The sequence below is a fragment of the Mustela erminea genome, chromosome 10 (genome assembly GCF_009829155.1).
Source record: "Mustela erminea isolate mMusErm1 chromosome 10, mMusErm1.Pri, whole genome shotgun sequence".
In the NCBI taxonomy this organism is placed as follows: domain Eukaryota; kingdom Metazoa; phylum Chordata; class Mammalia; order Carnivora; family Mustelidae; genus Mustela; species Mustela erminea.
The window spans coordinates 67,547,272-67,566,872 of record NC_045623.1 but is presented as its reverse complement, the minus strand read 5'-3'; the positions used below and the strand labels follow the sequence as shown (position 1 = coordinate 67,566,872).

Sequence of the window (19,601 nt, the reverse complement as noted above, 5' to 3'; positions counted from 1 at the left end):
AGCAAACAAAAACTAACAGTAAAGATTAAACAGCTAAATAGGTTTGATGCCATTTTATTGAGCAGTAAAAGACTGGGGAAGGTTTAGTTTTCTACATGGTGAATTTGAAGTATTTGTGACAGTTAAGTAGACATGTCAGGGAGGCAACTGAGTATCTAAGTCTAGCTTAACGAGAGATAGGACCTGGAGTTAATCTGGAATTCATTGGGTTTATAGATTAATATCTATCTATTTTTAAGCAAAGTCTATTCCAACATGGGGCTCAAACTCATGACCCCAAGAGTTGCATGTTCCACCGACTGAGCCAGCCAGGTGCCCCTATAGATTAATATTTAGAGTCATGTAATCAGTCATGTAATCATGTAATCAGGTAGAGGCATTAGTCATTAGTGGTCTTGGTGGCAGGTGGAAATCTAATAGAGTGATTTGAAGAATGAATTTTATATGTTTGTTTATGTATATGTTTCTCTAGAACATATACTGATTTATAAAATAAAAACCAGTAGCAGAATACTATAGTATAATTCTGTTTACCTGAAGTTCACAAACATGGAGAACTAAACAGTATTCAAGATAATGATTGCCTTGGAGTGCCTGGGTGGCTCAGTGGGCTTAAGCTTCTGCCTTCGGCTTAGGTCATGATCCCAGGGTCCTGGGATCGAGCCCAGCATCGGGCTCTCTGCTCAGCAGGGAGCCTGCTTCCCCCTCTCTCTCTGCCTGCTTCTCTGCCTACGGTGATCTCTGTCAAATAAATAAAAAGAATCTTAAAAAAAAAAAAAAAAAGATAATGATTGCCTCTGGGTGAAGGGATGGGAAATAGTATCAGGGAGGGACACAGTAAGGGACTCCAGACATATTGGTATATTCAGTTTAGGCTATGGACTAAATAAAAGAGTATTTAAAAGTAGATCTATATTGTTTTATATCTTAACGTATTTTTATATTTGGGGCACCTGGGTGGCTCAGTGGGTTAAAGCCTCTGCCTTCAGCTCAGGTCATGGTCCCAGGGTCCTGGGATCGAGCCCCGCATCGGGCTCTCTGCTCAGGGGGGAGCCTGTTTCCTCCTCTCTCTCTGCCTGCCTCCCTGCCTGCTTGTGATCTCTGTCAAATAAATAAATAAAATCTTTAAAACAAAACAAAACCCTGAATTTGTGTGAAGACGAAGTCCTTTCAAAGTCCTTCAACACACTGATAACTGAGATAAATCTTTACTTTTGGGGGCGTGGTACCAGGGACCTCTGTCTGTAGCCAGCCTCTATTCTGATATTGACAGGGGGAACCACACATGATGTAATAGGCACTAATATTTTTTGAGCGCCCAGATTTCTTAGGAAAATTTCCTGAATAAAAATAACATTCTTTTTTTAAAAAGCACACTTTATAGTTGATAGAAATAATAAGGATGTGGGGATTAATTTTAAAAATGCTGAATCAAGTGTTTGTATCATAATGCCAGGAAATTCTCTCTCCCTTTGTTTTAACTCTGAATAAAGTTGCAAGATTTTATCACTTAAAAAAAAAAACAAAAAAAAAACTCTGGGACAGAACACAGATGTGGGGACTATCTACAAAAGGACATAGGGAATTTTGGGGTCATAGAACTGCTCTCTATCTTTATTATTATGGTGGTGGTACATGACTGCATTTATTTAAATTTATAGAACTAAGGATACAACAAAAAGTAATTTTTTTTTTTTTTTTGGGCTATGTGTGATTTACACCTCAGTTAAAAAACAAAAACAAAAATGTATAGGAAGAAAGTGATTACAGTAGTCCCTCCTTATCTGAGGTTTCACTTTCTCTGGTTTTACTTACTAGAAAGCAGCTGTGGTCCAGAAGCAGGTGATCTTCCTCCTGTTGTATTGTCAGAAGGTAGTGTCGTTTATCTAACTACATCTCATCACATAGGCATTTTATCAATTTTATATCATCACAGGTAGGGTACGTTGTAGTATAATCAGATATTTTGAGAGAGACTACATTCATGTGGCTTAATACAGTGTGTTAATCTCTTACAGTGCCTAATTTATAAATTGAACTTTATTGTAGGTATGTATATATTGAAGAGAATATGGGGGTCAACAGAAGGTTTTTTGTTGTTGTTGTTTTTAAGATACATAGTAGAGCATAAGTTACATGTTAAGAATGATTTATTTGAGGAGAGTTTGAAAGATGTATGTATGAATGAAGAAATGACAGGAAGAGGCAAGGAGAGATGAAATTCAGTCAGCACATGTAGAAGTATTCATCTTTTCATGAACTGTTGAGGGTAATAATAGGCATTCCTTCCTATCCTCTGGGACATAGTAATCATTGAATAAATACTTGTTGAATAAATGACCATGTGATTTCTGTGTTAGTTGTCCCGTGTGTTTTATTGAAGTTGTCAGATTTCTTGGTTGTATTCTGCATTAAAACTGAACTATATTTTGCTCATCCTGTATTTTCAGTGGCTGGTACAGAACAGGTGATGAGTGAAAGATTGAGAGAAATTAATTATTTTCATGCTAGAACAGAAAGTAAAATAGATAAAATTTTCCATTCAGTTAACAGTTGGAATAAGGTGGTTTCGTTACATATAAATCATATAAATCACTATTAAGATAAAGATAAAGATCTTCAGATAGCTTCATCAAGTAGTTTCTTGTTTTTTTTTTTTTTAAGATTTTATTTATTTATTTGACAGAGAGAGATCACAAGTAGGCAGAGAGAGAGGACAAAGCAGGCTCCCTACCAAGCAGAGACCCCGATGTGGGGCTCGATCCCAGGACCCCGAGATCACGACCTGAGCGGAAGGCAGAGGCCCAACCTACTGAGCCACCCAGTTGCCCCTAGTTTCTTGTATTTTGCATGACCACTTTTATGTTGAATTTTTGTGGGTGTATTCTAACAAAGTTTGTTTTTTAGGAGGAGGCATCTCCCTACACTTTGGTCAACATCTGTCTGAACGTCCTGATTGCTAACCTAGAGAAATTGTGTTCTGAAAGATCTGATGGAACCTTGTGCCTTCCGGACCATTGGAATTTCCCTCAGGAAGTAGCTGATCGATTCCTTGGGGTAATGACATGGCAAGGTAAATAAAGCTCCTTTATTTTTATTTTATTTTATTTTATTTTATTTTTTTATTTTTTTATTTTTTTTAAAGATTTTATTTATTTATTTGACAGAGAGAAATCACAAGTAGATAGAGAAGCAGGCAGAGAGAGAGAGAGGGAAGCAGGCTCCCTGCCGAGCAGAGAGCCCGATGCAGGACTCGATCCCAGGACCCTGAGATCATGACCTGAGCCGAAGGCAGCGGCTTAACCCACTGAGCCACCCAGGCGCCCTTATTTTATTTTATTTTGATAAGGTTCCTCTATATTGTACTCTAGCACTTTACTATTTGAAAAGCACTTTCATATAAAATTCCTGTTTAGCTCTCACAAGAAGTGGATGGGAAATATGGAAATTATTCCCATTTTATTTGTGTGGAGATTTGAATCTTCTAGTCTTTTTGGGATTCCTTGATGGAAATTTATCTTGCTTCTAGGCTTACCTTACTATTGGCTTAGCAGAGTGAAGACGGTGGGGAACTAAACCAGGTTCCCACTTCATCTGCTCTCTAGCTTCTGAAATGCTGTTGCTGTAGTCCTGTCTCCTACTATTTTTTTTTAAAGTTTTACTTAAGAAATCTCTGCACCCAGCATGGGGCTCAAACTAATGACCTGAGATTAAGAGTCACATACTCTTTCTTCTGACTGAACCAACCAGGTACCGCTCCTACTCTTTTCATTGTGAATATGAGACTTTGAAAAATTTTTTCCAGGGTACCTGAGTGACCCGGCTGTTAAGCAGTTAACTCTTGATTTTGGATCAGGTCGTGACTGCCGGGTCCTAGGATTGAGCCCTGCATCTGTCTTTCTCCACGCTTGGTGTAGAGTCTGCTGAGGTTCTCTCCCTCTCCCTCTCGCCCTCCTGCTTATGCTCCCTTGCTCTCTCAAATAAATAAATCTTAAAAAAGGAAAAAAAAACCCTTAAAGAAAATTTTTTCCCTTTACTTCCCATTGTAGTTGGGCTTTCAAGGGCTATGTTTAATTTGCCATGTTACAGTTTTTTCTTTTTTCCTTTTTTTTTTTTTAAGATTTTATCTATCTGAGAGAGAGCAAGTGAGCAAACATGAGCCAGGGGAGGGGCAGAGGGATAAGCACACTCGCCACTGAGTGGGGATCCTGACACGGGACTCCATCACAGGACTCTGAGAGCATGACGCTTAACTGATTGAGCCATCCAGGCACCCCTACAGTTTTTTCTTAATAAGAAGTTTTTTTTTTGTAACAAGTTACTGAGATGTATTTCACATACTGTATAATTCGCCCATTTAATATGTACAGTTCATGGGGCACCTGGGTGGCTCAGTGGGTTAAGCCTCTGTCTTTGGCGCTCAGGTCATGATCTCAGGGTCCTGGGGGTCCTGGGATTGACCCCTGCATCAGGCTCTCTGCTAGGCGGGGCGCCTGCTTTCCCCTGTCTCTCTACCTGTCACTCTGCATACTTGTGATCTCTCTCTCTCTGTCAAGTAATAAATAAAATCTTAAAAACAAAAAACAACAAAAAAAGTACAATTCAGTGGATTTTTTGTTTTGTTTTGTTTTATCACAGATTTGGGCAGCCATCATCATAATCAATTTTAGAACATTTTCATCATCTTAAACTCTTAACCCGTCCCCCCAACCCTAAACAACTACTCATCTTCTTTCTATTTTTATGAGTTTGTTTTCTTTTTTTAAAGGATTATTTATTTATTTATTTGACACAGAGAGAGAAATCACAAGTATGCAGAAGTAGGCAGAGAGGCAGGCAGAGAGAAAGGGAGAAGCAGGCTCCCTGCTGAGCAGAGAGCCCAATTGGGGGCTCAATCCCAGAACCCTGGGATCATGACCTGAACTGAAGGCAGAGACTTAACCCACTGAGCCACCTGGGCACCCCAGGTTTGTTTCTTCTAAACATGTAATATAAATCAAATCGTATAGTATGTGACCATTTATGTCTGGTTTTTGTACTCAGTATGGTCAAGGTTCATCCATATTGTAGCAGCAGTCACTACTTCATTTTTATGGGTATAATAGTCCATTGTGTGACTGTACCACATTTTATTCATTTATCAGCTGATGGACATTTGGGTTGTTTCTGCTTTTTGGCTGTTATGAATAATGCTGCTTATAAACATTCATGGTGCGCATTTCTGTGTGGACATATGTTTTCATTTCTCTTGAGTATGTACCTGGGAGTAGAATTGCTGGGTTAAACAGCAACTCTATGTTTAATTTTTTGAGGAATTAACACATTGTTTCCCAAAATGGTTGCACCATTTTATGTTCCCATCAGCAGCATGCGGGAGTTCTGATATCTTCACAACCTTACCAAAGTCGTCATTTGACTTTTTGATTATAGCCATCCTGGTGGGTGTTAAGTATTTATTGTGGTTTTGATTTGCATTTTCCTAATGAGTAATGATGTTGAGCTTGTTTTTATGTGCGATTGGCCATTTGTATATCTTCTTTAGAATAATGTCTATTCAGATCCTTTGCCCATTTCTTTTCTTTTTTTTTAATTTTAAAAATTTTATTTATTTTTTTGACAGAGATCACAAGTAGGCAGAGAGAGAGGAGGGGAAGCAGGCTCCCTGCTGAGCAGAGAGCTGGATGTGGGGCTCCATCTCCCTGGACCCTGGGATCATGACCCAAGCCAAAGGCAGAGGCTTTAACCCACTGAGCCATACAGGCGCCCCTTTGCCCATTTCTTTTCTTTTTTTTTTTTTTTTAAAGATTTTATTTATTTATTTGACAGAGAGAAATCACAAGTAGATGGAGAGGCAGGCAGAGAGAGAGAGAGGGAAGCAGGCTCTCCGCTGAGCAGAGAGCCCGATGCGGGACCTGATCCCAGGACTCTGAGATCATGACCTGAGCCGAAGGCAGCGGCTTAACCCACTGAGCCACCCAGGCGCCCATGCCCATTTCTTTATTAGGTTGTCCTCTGTTACTGAGTTGTAGGAGGGGCGTTTTTTTTTTTTTTTTTTTTTTAAGATTTTATTCTTAAAAGATTTTATTTATTTCTTTGACAGAGATCACAAGTAGGCAGAGAGGCAGGCAGAGAGAGGAGGAAGCAGGCTCCCTGCTGAGCAGAGAGCCTGATTTCGGGGCTCAATCCCAGGACCCTAAGATTATGACCTGAGCTGAAGGCAGAGGCTTTAACCCACTGGGCCACCCAGGCGCCCCTTTGCCCATTTCTTTATTAGGTTGTCCTCTGTTACTGAGTTGTAAGAGGGGCCCCAAGATTTTGTTCTTTATTTAGAGTGTGAGCAGGGGGATGAGCAGAGGGAGAGAGAAAATCTCAAGCAGATTCCATGCTGGGTGCAGACCTGGTTGCTGAGATCCATCCCATGACCCCGTTATGACCTGAGCCGAAATCAAGAATCAGTTGCTTAACTGATTGAGCCACTCAGGTGCCAGAGTTTTTTTTTTTAATTGACATATAATTGACATTAGGTTTACAACACAGTGATTAATTGCATATGTTACAAAATGATCACCATGGTAAATCTGGTAACCCTCTGTCACCATACAAAGTTTTTATACTACTGCTGACTATATTCCATATGCTATACATTATGTCTCCATGTCTGTTTTCTTTAAATATTCTAGATATAAGTTCCTGATCAGTTACTGGCTTGGCAGTTATTTTCTTTCATTCTACGAATTCTCTTTTCACTTTGCTGATAGTGTTTTTTGACTCAAAAAAGTTAATTTTGATGAAGCCCAATTATTGTTTCTTTTATGGCTTATGCTTTTGGTATCCTATCTAAAAATTCATTGCTCGGTCCAAGGTCCTAAATATTTGCACCTGTATTTTCTTCTAAGAGTGTTGGTTTCTTCACCCTTATACTCTGAGGTTTTGGATTCATTTTGAGTTTATTTTTGTATATGGCATGAGGTGTAAAGAGTCCAGCTTCATTTTTAACATGTTCTTGTACAGTTGTTCCATCCCTCTTTGGTAAAAAGTCTATTCTTTGACTATTGTATAGTCTTGGCAACTTTTAATTTTTATTATTTATTTATTTATTTATTTATTAAAAAGATTTTATTTATTTGTTTGTCAGAGAGAAAGGGGGAGAGAGCGAGCACAGGCAGACAGAATGGCAGGCAGAGGCAGAGGGAGAAGCAGGCCCCCTGCCGAGCAAGGAGCCCAATGTGGGACTCGATCCCAAGACACTGGGATCATGACCTGAGCCGGAGGCAGCTGCTTAACCAACTGAGCCACCCAGGAGTCCCGGCAACTTTCTATTTTTTATTCATTTTTACTTTTTTTATTTAAAGATTTTTTTAAAGTAGGCTCCACACCCAACACGGGGCTTAAACTCACAACCCTGATATCAAGAGTTGCATGCTGTATGAACTGAGCCAGCCAGGTACCCCTGGTCATCCAGTTTTGTTTTTTTTTTTTTAAAGATTTTATTTATTTATTTGACAGAGATCACAAGTAGGCAGAGAGGCAGGCAGAGAGAGAGGGAAGCAGGCTCCCTGCCGAGCAGAGAGCCCGATGTGGGACTCGATCCCAGGACCCTGAGATCATGACCTGAGCCGAAGGCAGCGGCTTAATCCACTGAGCCCCCCAGGCGCCCGGTCATCCAGTTTTTTAAAAAAAAGTGCCAGTGGGGTACCTGCCTGGCTCAATCAGAAGAACTTGAGACTCTTGATCTTGGGGGTTGTGAGTTGAAGACCCACATTGCCTATGGAGATTACTTAAAAATAAAATCTTTAAAAAATATATTGGGTGACCATAGAGGCATGGGTTTATTTCTTATTCTCAATTCTGTTCCATGGAACAATATGTCTGTCCTTACGTTTGTATGACTCTATTACTGTTGCTTTGTAGTAAGTTTTGAAGTTGGAAAGTGCAAGTTTTCCAACTTTGTTCTTTTTAGTATTGTCTTGGCTATTCTGGGTCCTTTATATTTCCGTATGAATTTTAGAACCAGTTGGTCTGTTTTTTTTTCTTTTTTTTCTTTAATAATTTATTTACTTGAGAGAGAAACTGTGCAGAGAGAGCACAAGCAGAGGGAATAGCAGAGAAAGAGGTAGAAGTAAGTAAGCTCCCTCTCTTGATCCCGGGAGCCTTTTTTTTTTTTTTTAGATTTTATTTATTTATTTGACAGACAGAGATCACAAGTAGGCAGAGAGGCAGGCAGAGAGAGAGGGTGGGAAGCAGGCTCCCCACCGAGCAGAGATTCCCAATGTAGGGCTTGATTCCAGGATCCTGGGACCATGACCTGAGGTGAAGACAGAGTCTTTAACCCACTGAGCCAACCAGGCGCCCCTTCCCAGGACCCTTAATGGACTGAGCCACCCAGGCACCCATCCCAGTTGGTCAGTTTCTACAAAGAATCCCGCTGTGGGGCACCTGGGTGGCTCAGTCAGTTAAGTGTCTGCTTTCGGCTCAGGTCATGATCCCAAGGTCCTGGGATCAAGCCCCGCCATCCAGGCATTCTCTTTCTTTTTTTTCTTTTAAAAAAATATCTTTCAATAGTGTTTTCTAGTTTATGCATGTAAGTTTTACACTTTTATTAAATTTATTTTTTTTGGCTCAGTCAGTTAAGCATCTACCTTCAGCTCACGTCATTATCTTGGAGTCCTGGGATCGAGCCCAACATCAGGCTACTTTCTCAGCAGAAAGTCTGCTTCTTCCTCTCTCTCTCCCTCTGCCTCTCCCTCTCCTTATGCACTCTCTCTAATAAATGAATAAAATCTTAAAATTTTTTTTATTTTTTAAATTTTGTTTTGTTTTTGGTTACTTTGAGAGCGAGAGAGAGAGAGAGATTGAGCGAGCGTGCACACGTGCACATGCTCTTGAGGGGGCAGGGGGAGAGTAGACGAGAGGGGGAGAGAGAAAATCCCAAGCAGGGATTCCATGTAGGACTCGATCTCTTGACCCTGAGATCATGACCTGAGCTGAAATCAAGAGTTGGACACTTAATCACTGTGCCTCGTAGGCACCTCAGTATTTCATTCTTTTCTTTTCTTTTTTTTTTTTTTTTTTTTTAAGATTTTCTTTATTTATTTGACAGACAGAGATCACAAGTAGGCAGAGAGGCAGACAGAGAGAGAGAGGAGAAAGCAGGCTCCCTGCTGAGCAGAGTGCCGGATGTGGGGCTTGATCCCAGGACCCTGGGATCATGACCTGAGCCGAAGGCAGAGGCTTTAACCCACTGAGCCACCCAGGTGCCCCAGTATTTTATTCTTTTAATACTATTTTACATAAAATTCCTTCCTTCCTTCCTCCCTTCCTTCCTTTCTTGATTTTATTTATTTATTTGAGAGAGAGAAAGAGTATGAGCAGGGGGAGGGGCAGAGAGTGAGTCTGGAGCCCGACTCTGGACTCCATCCCATGACCTGAGCCAAGGCAGACGCTTAACTGACTGAGCCACCCAGGCATCCTTGGAATTGCTTTCTTTCTTTTTTTTTTTTTTTTAAAGATTTTATTTATTTATTTGTCAGAGAGAGAGCGAGCGAGAGCGAGCACAGGCAGACAGAGTGGAAGGCAGAGCCAGAGGGAGAAGCAGGCTCCCTGCGGAGCAAGGAGCCCGATGTGGGACTCGATCCCAGGACGCTGAGATCATGACCTGAGCCGAAGGCAGCTGCTTAACCAATTGAGCCACCCAGGTGTCCCTGGAATTGCTTTCTTAATTTCATTTTTTGGATTGTTCATTTTTAGTGTACATAAATACCATTTTATTTATTTATTTATTTGTTATTTTTAAACAATTTATGTATTTGACAGAGTGGGAACAGAAGCAGGGGAGAGAGGAAGAAGCGGGTTTTCTGCTGAGCAAGGAGCCCGAGGCAGGGCTCAATCCCAGGACCCTGGGAACATGACCTAAGCCGAAGGCAGATAGATGCCTAACAACTGAGCCACCCAGATGCCCTACCATTATTATTTTTTTTTAATGTAGGCTCCACACCTAATGTGGGACTCGAACTCACAACCCCAAGATTAGAGTTGCATGCTTTACTAACTGAGCCAGCCAGGTTCCCCTACAATTGATTTTGTTGTTGTTGATCATACATACTGGAAACTTTCTGAACTCATTAATTCGTTGTTAAAAAAGCAAAACAAAAACAGTGCATTATACTAAGCAACCAATCAGCCTGGAGTTCAGTGGCACTAATTGGGGTAGGTTTAGGGTAAGTCCAGGACAGTAGGACTGTGGTTATTCTGCATAGTGAATGCATTCACCCCCTAATCAAAGGTATGTAATAAAATGAATTTCATTGTTTTCACCATTAAAAAAAAATTCTAGTAGTTGTTTAGTGGATTCCTTAGGATTTGTTATTACAAGATGCTGTCATCAGCAATGAACATAGTTCTACTTCTTTCTTTCTGTTTTGGATGCCTTTTATTTAGTTTTCTTGTCCAGTTTCCTGACTAGAGCCTACAATACAATGTTGAAGTATTGAAGTATTGAAATGGATATGCTTATCTTTTTCCAGTCTCGGGGGAAAGCATCTAGTCTTTCTCTATTAAGTATGTTAGTTTTGGGGTTTTGGTAGGTGCCCTTAACAGCCTGAGGAGGTTTCCTTCTATTTTAGTTGTTGGACATTTTCATCAGGGAAAGTGTTGGCTTTTTTTTTTTTTTTTTTATGTTAAAATGCTCATGGGGGTTTTGTTTTTTATTCTATTAATATAGTGTATTATCTTAATTCCTTCTTGGATATTAATACAGTCTTGTTTTCCTGGGCTAAATCCCACCTGGGCATGGTGTATAACTCTTTTGTATGTTGCTAGATGGTTTGCTGTTATTTGGGTGAGGTTTTTTGTTTTATTTTTGTTTTTGTTTTTGAGATTTGCCATTATTTTAAGGATATTGGTCTGTTATATTCTGCTTTTGTGATATCTTTATGTGGATATGGCAGGAGTTGAGAGGTGTTCCTTCTTCTGTTTTTTTTGGAAGAATTTATGAAGAATTGTTGTGTATTCTTTAAATGTTTGGTGGATTTCACCAGTGAAGCCCTTGTGGCCTCTTTGTGTGTGTAGTTTTTTGTTTTTTGTTTTTTTAAAAGTGATCTCTCTAGGCCCACTGTGGGGCTTGAATTCAACCCTGAGATCAAGAGTTACATGCTCTACCAAATGAGCCACTGTGTACCCCCGTGTGGGGAGGTTTTTTGTTTTGTTCTAAGATTTTATTTATTGGACGTCTGGGTGGCTCAGTCGGTTAAGCATCTTACTCTTGATTTCAGCTCATGATCTCAGGGTTGTGAGATCAAGCCCCATATCAGGGTCAGTGTTCAGCAGGGTCTCTCTCTCCCCTTCTCCCTCTGCCCCTCCCTTCTCTGCCCCGCCTCCAATAAATAAGTTAAAATCTTCCAAAATTCTTTTCTTTAAATTTGAGAGAGGGAGAACAAGTACCTGTGAGCAGGGGGAGGAGCAGAGGGAGAGACGCCCCCTTTTTAAAAGATTTTGTTTTTATTTATTTGTCAGAGAGAAAGTGAGTGCTAGGACAAGCAGGGGGAGAGGCAGGCAGAGGGAGAAACAGGCTCCTCGTTTAGGAAGGAGCCTGATATAGAACTTGATCCCAGGAACCTGGGATCATGACCTGAGCCAAAGGCAGATGTTTAACCAACAGATCCACCCAGGTGCCCCAGTTAGCCTGATTTTTGTTTTAAAGATTTTATTTATTTGTTTGAGAGATAGAGAGAGTGAGCGAGCACAGGAAGGGGGAGGGTCACAGGCTGAAGCCGACTCCCTGCCGAGCAGAGAGTGTGACAGGGGGCTTGATCCCAGGACTCAGGATCATGACCTGAGCCGAAACCCAATCCAGAGAGCCCAATGTGGCTCCCCAATGGCGCTTTATCCCAGGATCCTGGGATCACGACCTGAGCCGAAGGCAGAGGCTTTAACCCACTGAGCTACCCAGGCGCCGCTAGATGATTGATTTTAGATCTTTCTTTTCTAATGTATGTATTCAGAACTATAACTTTCCCTCTAAGCACTGATTTTACTTTATCCCACAAATTTTGATAAGTTGTATCTTAATGTAGTTCAACATTTAAAATTTCTCTTGAGATTTCTTTCTCGATCCGTATGTTTATTTAGAAGTATGTTGCTTATGGGCTGCCTGGGTGGCTCAGTCGTTAAGTGTCTTCCTTTGGCTAGGGCATGATGCCAGGGTACTGGGATCGAGCTCTGCATCAGGCTCCTCCACTCAGCAGGAAGTCTGCTTTCCCTCTCCACTCCCAGTTTGTGTTTCTGCTCTCACTGTGTCTCTCTCCTTCAAATAAAAAAATAAATAAAATCTTAAAAAAAGAAAAAAGAAAAAAGAAAAAGACATATGTTGCTTAATTTCCATACGTTTGAGGATTTTCCAGTTATTTTTTTCTGAGAAACCATGGTAGTTTGTTATGTAGAGTTTTTCCAGTCTGGATTTTGCCATTGTTTGACAGCACTATGATTTTTTCCTTTTTAATTTTTTTTTTAATTTTTTATAAACATATAATGTATTTTTATCCCCAGGGGTACAGGTCTACACACTTCACAGCACTCACCATAGCACATACCCTCCCCAATGTCCATAACCCACCCCCCTCTCCCAGACCCCTTCCCCCAAGAAACCCTCAGTTTGTTTCGTGAGATTACGAATCACTTATGGTTTGTCTCCCTCCCAATGCCATCTTGTTTCCTTCATTCTTCTCCTACCCCCTTAACCCCCCATGTTGCATCTCCACTTGACTTATTTCGCTAAGCATGATACCCTCTAGTTCCATCCGTCACAAATGGCAAGATTTCATTTCTTTTGATGGCTGCATAGTATTCCATTGTGTATATATACCACATCTTTATTCATTCATCTGTTGATGGACATCTAGGTTCTTTCCATAGTTTGGCTGTTGTAGACATTGCTGCTATAAACATTCAGGTGCACATGCCCCTTCAGATCACTACATTTGTATCTTTAGGGTAAATACCCAGTAGTGCAGTTGCTGGGTCGTAGGGTAGTTCTATTTTCAACATTTTGAGGAACCTCCGAGCTGTTTTTCAGAGTGGTTGCACCAGCTTGCATTCCCACCAACAGTGTAAGAGGGTTCCCCTTTCTCTGCATCCTTGCCAGCATCTGTCATTTCCTGACTTGTTAATTTTAGCCATTCTGACTGGTGTGAGGTGATATCTCATTGTGGTTTTGATTTGTATTTCCCTGATACCGAGTGATGTGGAGCGACAGTGCTATGATTTTTTGATTGTTCCTTTGATCCTTGTAATTCCTCCAAATTGGAAGTAGATGTAGAGGCTTCATCAGATTCAGGTTTTATGTTTCTGGTAGGGCCCTATACTTCCTTAAGGGGGCTAATTAAGTTTGGTTGTCTGGTTTTGTGACTTAGGTGGCCATAAATGAGCATTGCCTAGGTTCATTAAATCATAGAGGATTCTTCTAGCTTTGATTTTATTATTAATTACTCTTGGCCTTTCTGATTTAGAGTATTTCGTTTTCCTTTTTCTTTTTTTTTTTTACAATTTTGTTTATTTATCTGACAGAGGGAGAGAGGGCACATGCAGCGGGGGAGCAGCAGGCAAAGGGGAGAATAGCAGGCAGAGGGAGAAGCAGGCTCCCTACCAAGCGAAGATCCCGATGCAGGACTCAATCCCAGGACCCTGGGATCATGACCTGAGCTGGAGGTCATGGCTCAGCTGACTGAGCCACCCATGTGTCCTGAGTATTTCATTTTTCTCTATTCCCCCCTACCCACCTTGTATCATTGTTTACTCTTCCACAATTTCCTTTGTATGCTGTTGTTTTTCTGTATGTACCTTAAGTGTTCTGTGTTCCTTGAGGTTCCATCTTGGGTACTCATCTGACTTTGAACATTCCGTAGGTCTTTTTTTTCTTTAGCTACCACTGCTACTCTGATTCCCCAGAGTTCCCAGCACAGTACTCAGAACCACATATCCAGGATGTGTCCTGAGTATACTGTCCTTCTTTTCTGAGCTGTTCAGTCATCATATTCTGCTTCTGGTTTTCTTTTACCTCAGTGGCTGCTGCTAATCTGTCTCCTTATTCAGCTTCTTTGAAAGGCAGAACAAATTAAGGTGCAAGAGTTCTGGTTCTGGTGTGCGACCTTTTGGGTTTGTATACTGTCGTGGCTATTAGGTATATTTTCATGGGCCAGTTACTTAACTTTCCTGTGCTTCAACTCATCTGTAAAATGTGATTAATAATAATCCCTTCCTCATTGGGTTTTAGGAGCATTTAGAGAGTTAATGTATCTAGAATGTTTAGAACATTCAGCAGCTGTTATTTGGTATTATGACTTATTCCTCATTCTGTTGACCTTAAATGTAGATGTTTTCAGTACTTTGTCCTTGCTCCTTCTCTTTCATTCCCATATCTTCATCCCACAGTTTTAAAATTTTTTTAAATTTATTTTTATTTTTTATTTTATTATTTTTTTAAGATTTTATTTATTTATTTGACAGAGATCACAAGTAGGCAGAGAGGCAGGCAGAGAGAGAGGAAAGCAGGCTCCCTGCTGAGCAGAGAGCCCAATGCAGGGCTCAATCCCAGGACCCTGAGGTTATGACCTGAGCCAAAAGGCAGAGGCTTAACCCACTGAGGCACCCAGGTGCTCCTCCCATATCTTTAAATACTGTCTCTATGCCAGTTAATTCCAAGTGTTTATTCTTTAGTCTCATAGGTTTAAGCTCTATAGAATTTAGAATGCTTCAGCTGATCTTTTGGGGAATCCTGAAGGTGGAATAACTACTAGATCTGTGTAAATTTGGGCTGTGAGGACAAGACTTTTATACCTCCCAATTCAGTTTTGGATATGGGTCTGCATGGGAAATGGTGTGACCTTGGGTGAGGCAATTCTTTTCAGCTAATATCCCATAGATGAGGGCTGTTGGCTGGTGGCACTCCCTGCAGCTCTATCTGGTATTAAGTCCTTTGTTCCTATAAAGCATCTAGGTTTTCTGTTAAAACCGCTGTTACACTGCCGTTTCCCCCATCTCCAAAATGAGTTGGCCATATACCTCCTGTTCAGTGACTTAGGAAGGGTCATTTTTCATTTTTCATTTTTCTCTTCTTGGTTCTGTTGAAACATTTTCTACCTTCAAAATATCTTATCTCGAACATTCTTTTTCCTCTTAGCTCCTATTAATGACACCTTTCTCTTTTCTCTCGTGACCTCACAGTTGCCCTCCATTTTTTTAAAAAAAGATTTTATTTATTTATTTCACAGACAGAGATCACAGATAGGCAGAGAGGCAGGCAGAGGGGCGGTGGGGGCGCGAGGAGACAGTCTCCCTGCTGAGCAGAGAGCCCGATGTGTGGGGCTCGATCCCAGGACCCTGAGATCATGACCCAAGCCAAAGGCAGAGGCTTTAACCCACTGAGCCACCCAGGCACCCCGGTGCCCTCCATTTTTGCCCCTTGCCAAGCTCTGCCACATAGCAGACAGCCCTCTTAACAGATCCAGCCACACCTTCTTTCACCCTTGAAAGGCTTCTTCTTGTACTTAGGATGAAATGTCAGTTCTTTGCCCTGGTCTGCAAGATCTGACTTTTGCTTCTGTCTCGAACCTCTCAGATGCTGGTATCCCCTTCCTCAGCTGTGCTTTAGCCTAATTGGTTTCCTCTCATTTCACAGAAAAAGCCTACTAGTTTCCCATATCAGAACTTCAGCTCTTCCTTCCATGTAGAATGACAGTGACTTTTATCTTTTACGTCCTTTAGGTCTTAGTTTAAAACATTCCTTGAACTCCACAGAGAGACAGAAGATTTTTGTCATCCTTTTTTCTTTCCTTACCCTGTATTATGTTCTTGTTTCCTTTAGAACACTTGCATTTTTTTAAGTTTTTGTTTAAATTCCGTTTATTAACATACAGTGTCATACTAGTTTCAGGTGTACAGTTTAGTGATTCAGCACTTCATACATCGCCCAGTGCTCATCACAAGTGCCCTCCTAAATCCCCAGCCCATATTTATAATCTTTCCCTGCCTTTCCTCTGGTAGTTTTGTTTTCTATAGTCAAGAGTCGGTTTTTTTTTTTTTCTTTTCTTTTTCCTTTTGTTTCTTTTGAGAGAGAGAAAGAGAATCCCAAGTATGTTCCCCACCCAGAGCGAACCTGCCATGGGAATTGATCTCATGCCTGAGATCACGACCTGACAACCTGAGCCAAAATCAAGAGTTGGACACTCTGCTGAGCCACCCAGCTGTCCCAAAAATCTTTTTCTTGGTTTGCCTCTCCTTTTTCCCCTTTGCTCTTTTGTTTCTTTCTCTTTTTTTTTTTTTTTAAGGTTTTATTTGTTTATTTGACAGACAGAGATCACAAGTAGACAGAGAGGCAGGCAGAGAGAGAGAGAGGGAAGCAGGCTCCCTGCTGAGCAGAGAGCCCGATGCAGGACTCGATCCCAGGACCCTGAGATCATGACCTGAGTCGAAGGCAGCGGCTTAACCCACTGAGCCACCTAGGCGCCCTGCTCTTTTGTTTCTTAAATTCCACATGTAAGTGAAATCTTTTGGTATTTGTCTTCATATTTGTATTTGTATTCATATTGCTTAGCATAATACTCTGGAGCTCCATCTATGTTGTTGCAGATAGTAAGGTTTCATTCTTTTTTATGGCCAAGTAATATTCCTGTGTGTGTGTGTGTGTGTGTGTGTGTGTGTGTGTGTGTGTACATGTACATATACATATATGTATACGTACATACATACCTCCTCTTCTTTTTCCATTTATCTGTCGATGGACACTTGGGCTGTTTCCATAATTTGGCTGTTGTTGATAATGCTGCTGTAAACATCGGGGGGCATGTATCCTGTTGAATTAGTATTTTGGTATTCTTTGGGTAAATACCTAGCAGTGTGGTTGCTGAATCATAGGGTAGTTCTATTTTTAACTCACTGTATTTTTTTCCTCATTATATTCTTGATGTTAGTAGTTTTCTGCTTGTCCAGTATTCTCCCTCTAAGCTGTAAATAAACTGCATGTTGGGAGAAGCCATGTTTGTCTCATTCACCATTCTTAGCATTTAGCATAGCTAGCACTTCACATACAGCAAACACTCAGGATTTGTTGGATAAATGCATAAATGAATGTACTGAATTCTTCCTCAAAGTCTGAAGTATAGGGATTTCCTTCCTCCTGTCTTGGTGGTGTAACCAACTTAAACTCAGAAGCTAAGAATCAGCTTATGTACCCTTTTTTTCCCTCTCAGTTCTCCCCCAGTCTGTTCAGCCACCATGTTCTGTCAGCCTTAAACTTTTATCTTGCATTATGAAAACCTTTTTTTTTTTTTTTAAGATTTTATTTATTTATTTGACAGACAGAGATCACAAATAGGCAGAGAACCAGGCAGAGAAAGAAAAGGAAGCAGGCTCCCTGCTGAGCAGAGAGCCCGATGTGGGGCTCGATTCCAGGACCCTGGGATCATGACCTGAGCTGAAGGCAGAGGCTTTAACCCAGTGAGCCACCCAGGCACCCTGCATTATGAAAACCTTTAATAATATCTTGCCCCATCTCACTCCCACCAAACACCATTCTTATTATTTTATAGTCACATGATTGGTCTTTCTTTTCTTTTTAATTTTAAGATTTTATTATTAGAGAGAGAGAGAACGAGCAGGGGAGGGGCAGAGAAAGAGGGAGAAGCAGACTCCCCTGCTGAGCAGGGAGCCCGGTGGGACTTGATCCCAAGACCTGGGATCATGATCTGAACGAAAAGCAAATACTTAACTGACTGAGCCACTCAGGCGCCCCAGTATTTCTAAAAATAGAATTGTGACCTTTTTTTTTTTTTTTCTGCTTCAAAACTGAGTTGTCCCATAGGCTAAAAGTTGGAGTTTCCTAGCTTTGTGTACAGGCCCCATCTGCCTTTTACCTTCCTTTCCACTTTCCTTTGTAGCTTTTACACCACTGTGTTCCAATAGTGTTGATCTACTCAGGGTCTTCAAATAACCTGCTGGTCTGTGACTCCTTGTGTTTGATACCTTCTTCCGCCCTTCATATTCTTCCCCCACTCCCCTAAACTTATATTTAGTCTTCAGAACTTTTTCCAAAGTTAATATCATCTGTACTAGTTCAATAGCTGGTGCAAATCACTACTGCATGTGAATTCCTTGTGGTCACAGGGGTGTAATTACCTTTTGTGCCCATTACTTAACACACGATCTCACACATAGAAGATGTTTAGTAAATCTTTTCTAAGTAAAATCTGGTATGACCCATTTATTTTATAGATCAGGAAAATGAGGCCCACAGAGGTAAGTGACTTATCAGAGGCTGTTGATTAATTTGGTTAGAAGTAATCATTAGTAGTGTTATTTGTATATTATATATCCTGAACTTGTTTACCTATTTTCTTTCTTTCATTTTTTGTTTTGTTTTGTTTTTTTGTGAACCAGGTTACCATGGACAAAACTATGGGCTCTGGAGTTGAGCTGGTTTTGTTTCCTGATTCTGACACATATTTTGACTTGGAGCAAGTGACTTAACCTTTTTAAGCTCCAGTTTCCTCAGTTATGTTATTATGTTATTATGTTATTATGATATTATAAAGAATAAATGAAGTAGCCTGAGTAAAGGGTTTAGAAGAATGCTTGGCACAAAGTAAGCAGTAAATATAGTCACTGTTGCTATTAGCATCCATCATTGTTCAGTGGCCACAATACCTCCTGGAAAAGGCAAGAGATTTAGTTGTTATTACAAGCTGGTTTTGGTTCTCTTATAGGCAAGCTGACTGATAGAACAGCAAGCATTTTCCAAGGCAACCAGATGAAACTGAAGCTGGTCAATATTCAAAAAGCTAAAATCTCAGCAGCTGCATTCACAAAAGCCTTCTGCCATCACAGAGTCATTGAGCTAGATGCCACTGCCGTGCACACTGACCTCCCAATCCCAGACATCATAAGTGGACTCTGCAGCAATAGCTGGATCCAGCAAAACCTTCGGTGTCTCCTGTTGGACTCGGCAAGCATCCCTCGAGATTCAAGACTGCTATTCTTTGGTCAGCTCACTGGTCTTCGCATTTTAAGTGTTTTCAATGTTTGTTTTCATAGTGAAGACCTGGCTAATGTTGCTAAGTTACCAAAACTGGAAAGCTTGGATATCTCCAATACTCTGGTCACTAACATCTCTGCACTCCTTATGTGTAAGGATCGACTCAAATCTCTGACAATGCACTATCTGAAATGTCTGACTATGACCAAACCACAAATTCTTGCAGTTATTAGAGAACTTAAATGTCTGCTTCACCTTGATATTTCTGATCACAGGCAACTCAAATCAGATTTAGCTTTTCATTTGCTGCAGCAAAAGGATATTCTGCCCCATATTGTGTCACTGGATATTTCAGGGGGCAGTTGCATCACCGATGGAGCTGTAGAACTGTTTATACGGCAGCGGCCTGCGATGCAGTTTGTGGGACTGTTGGCTACGGATGCTGGTTATTCTGACTTCTTTACTGCAAAGCAAGGCTTGAGGGTTTGTTTTTTATCTGAAATAAGTTTGTTTCCTTTGTCCAGAACTTTATTAGGCTTTTGTTTTATATAAGAATGTACATGAGGTATTAGGGTTACAG

General features: G+C 40.7%; 1 protein-coding gene across 1 annotated transcript in view; it reads left to right on the top strand.

Moving 5' to 3' along the window:
• Positions 1–19,601, top strand: part of ZYG11A (zyg-11 family member A, cell cycle regulator) — an 86,309-nt gene that overhangs the window by 14,057 nt on the left and 52,651 nt on the right. Inside the window, 2 exon segments of the mRNA XM_032303731.1 lie at positions 2,908–3,073; positions 18,753–19,504. Of these exon segments, the coding sequence (XP_032159622.1) occupies positions 2,908–3,073; positions 18,753–19,504 (918 nt within the window).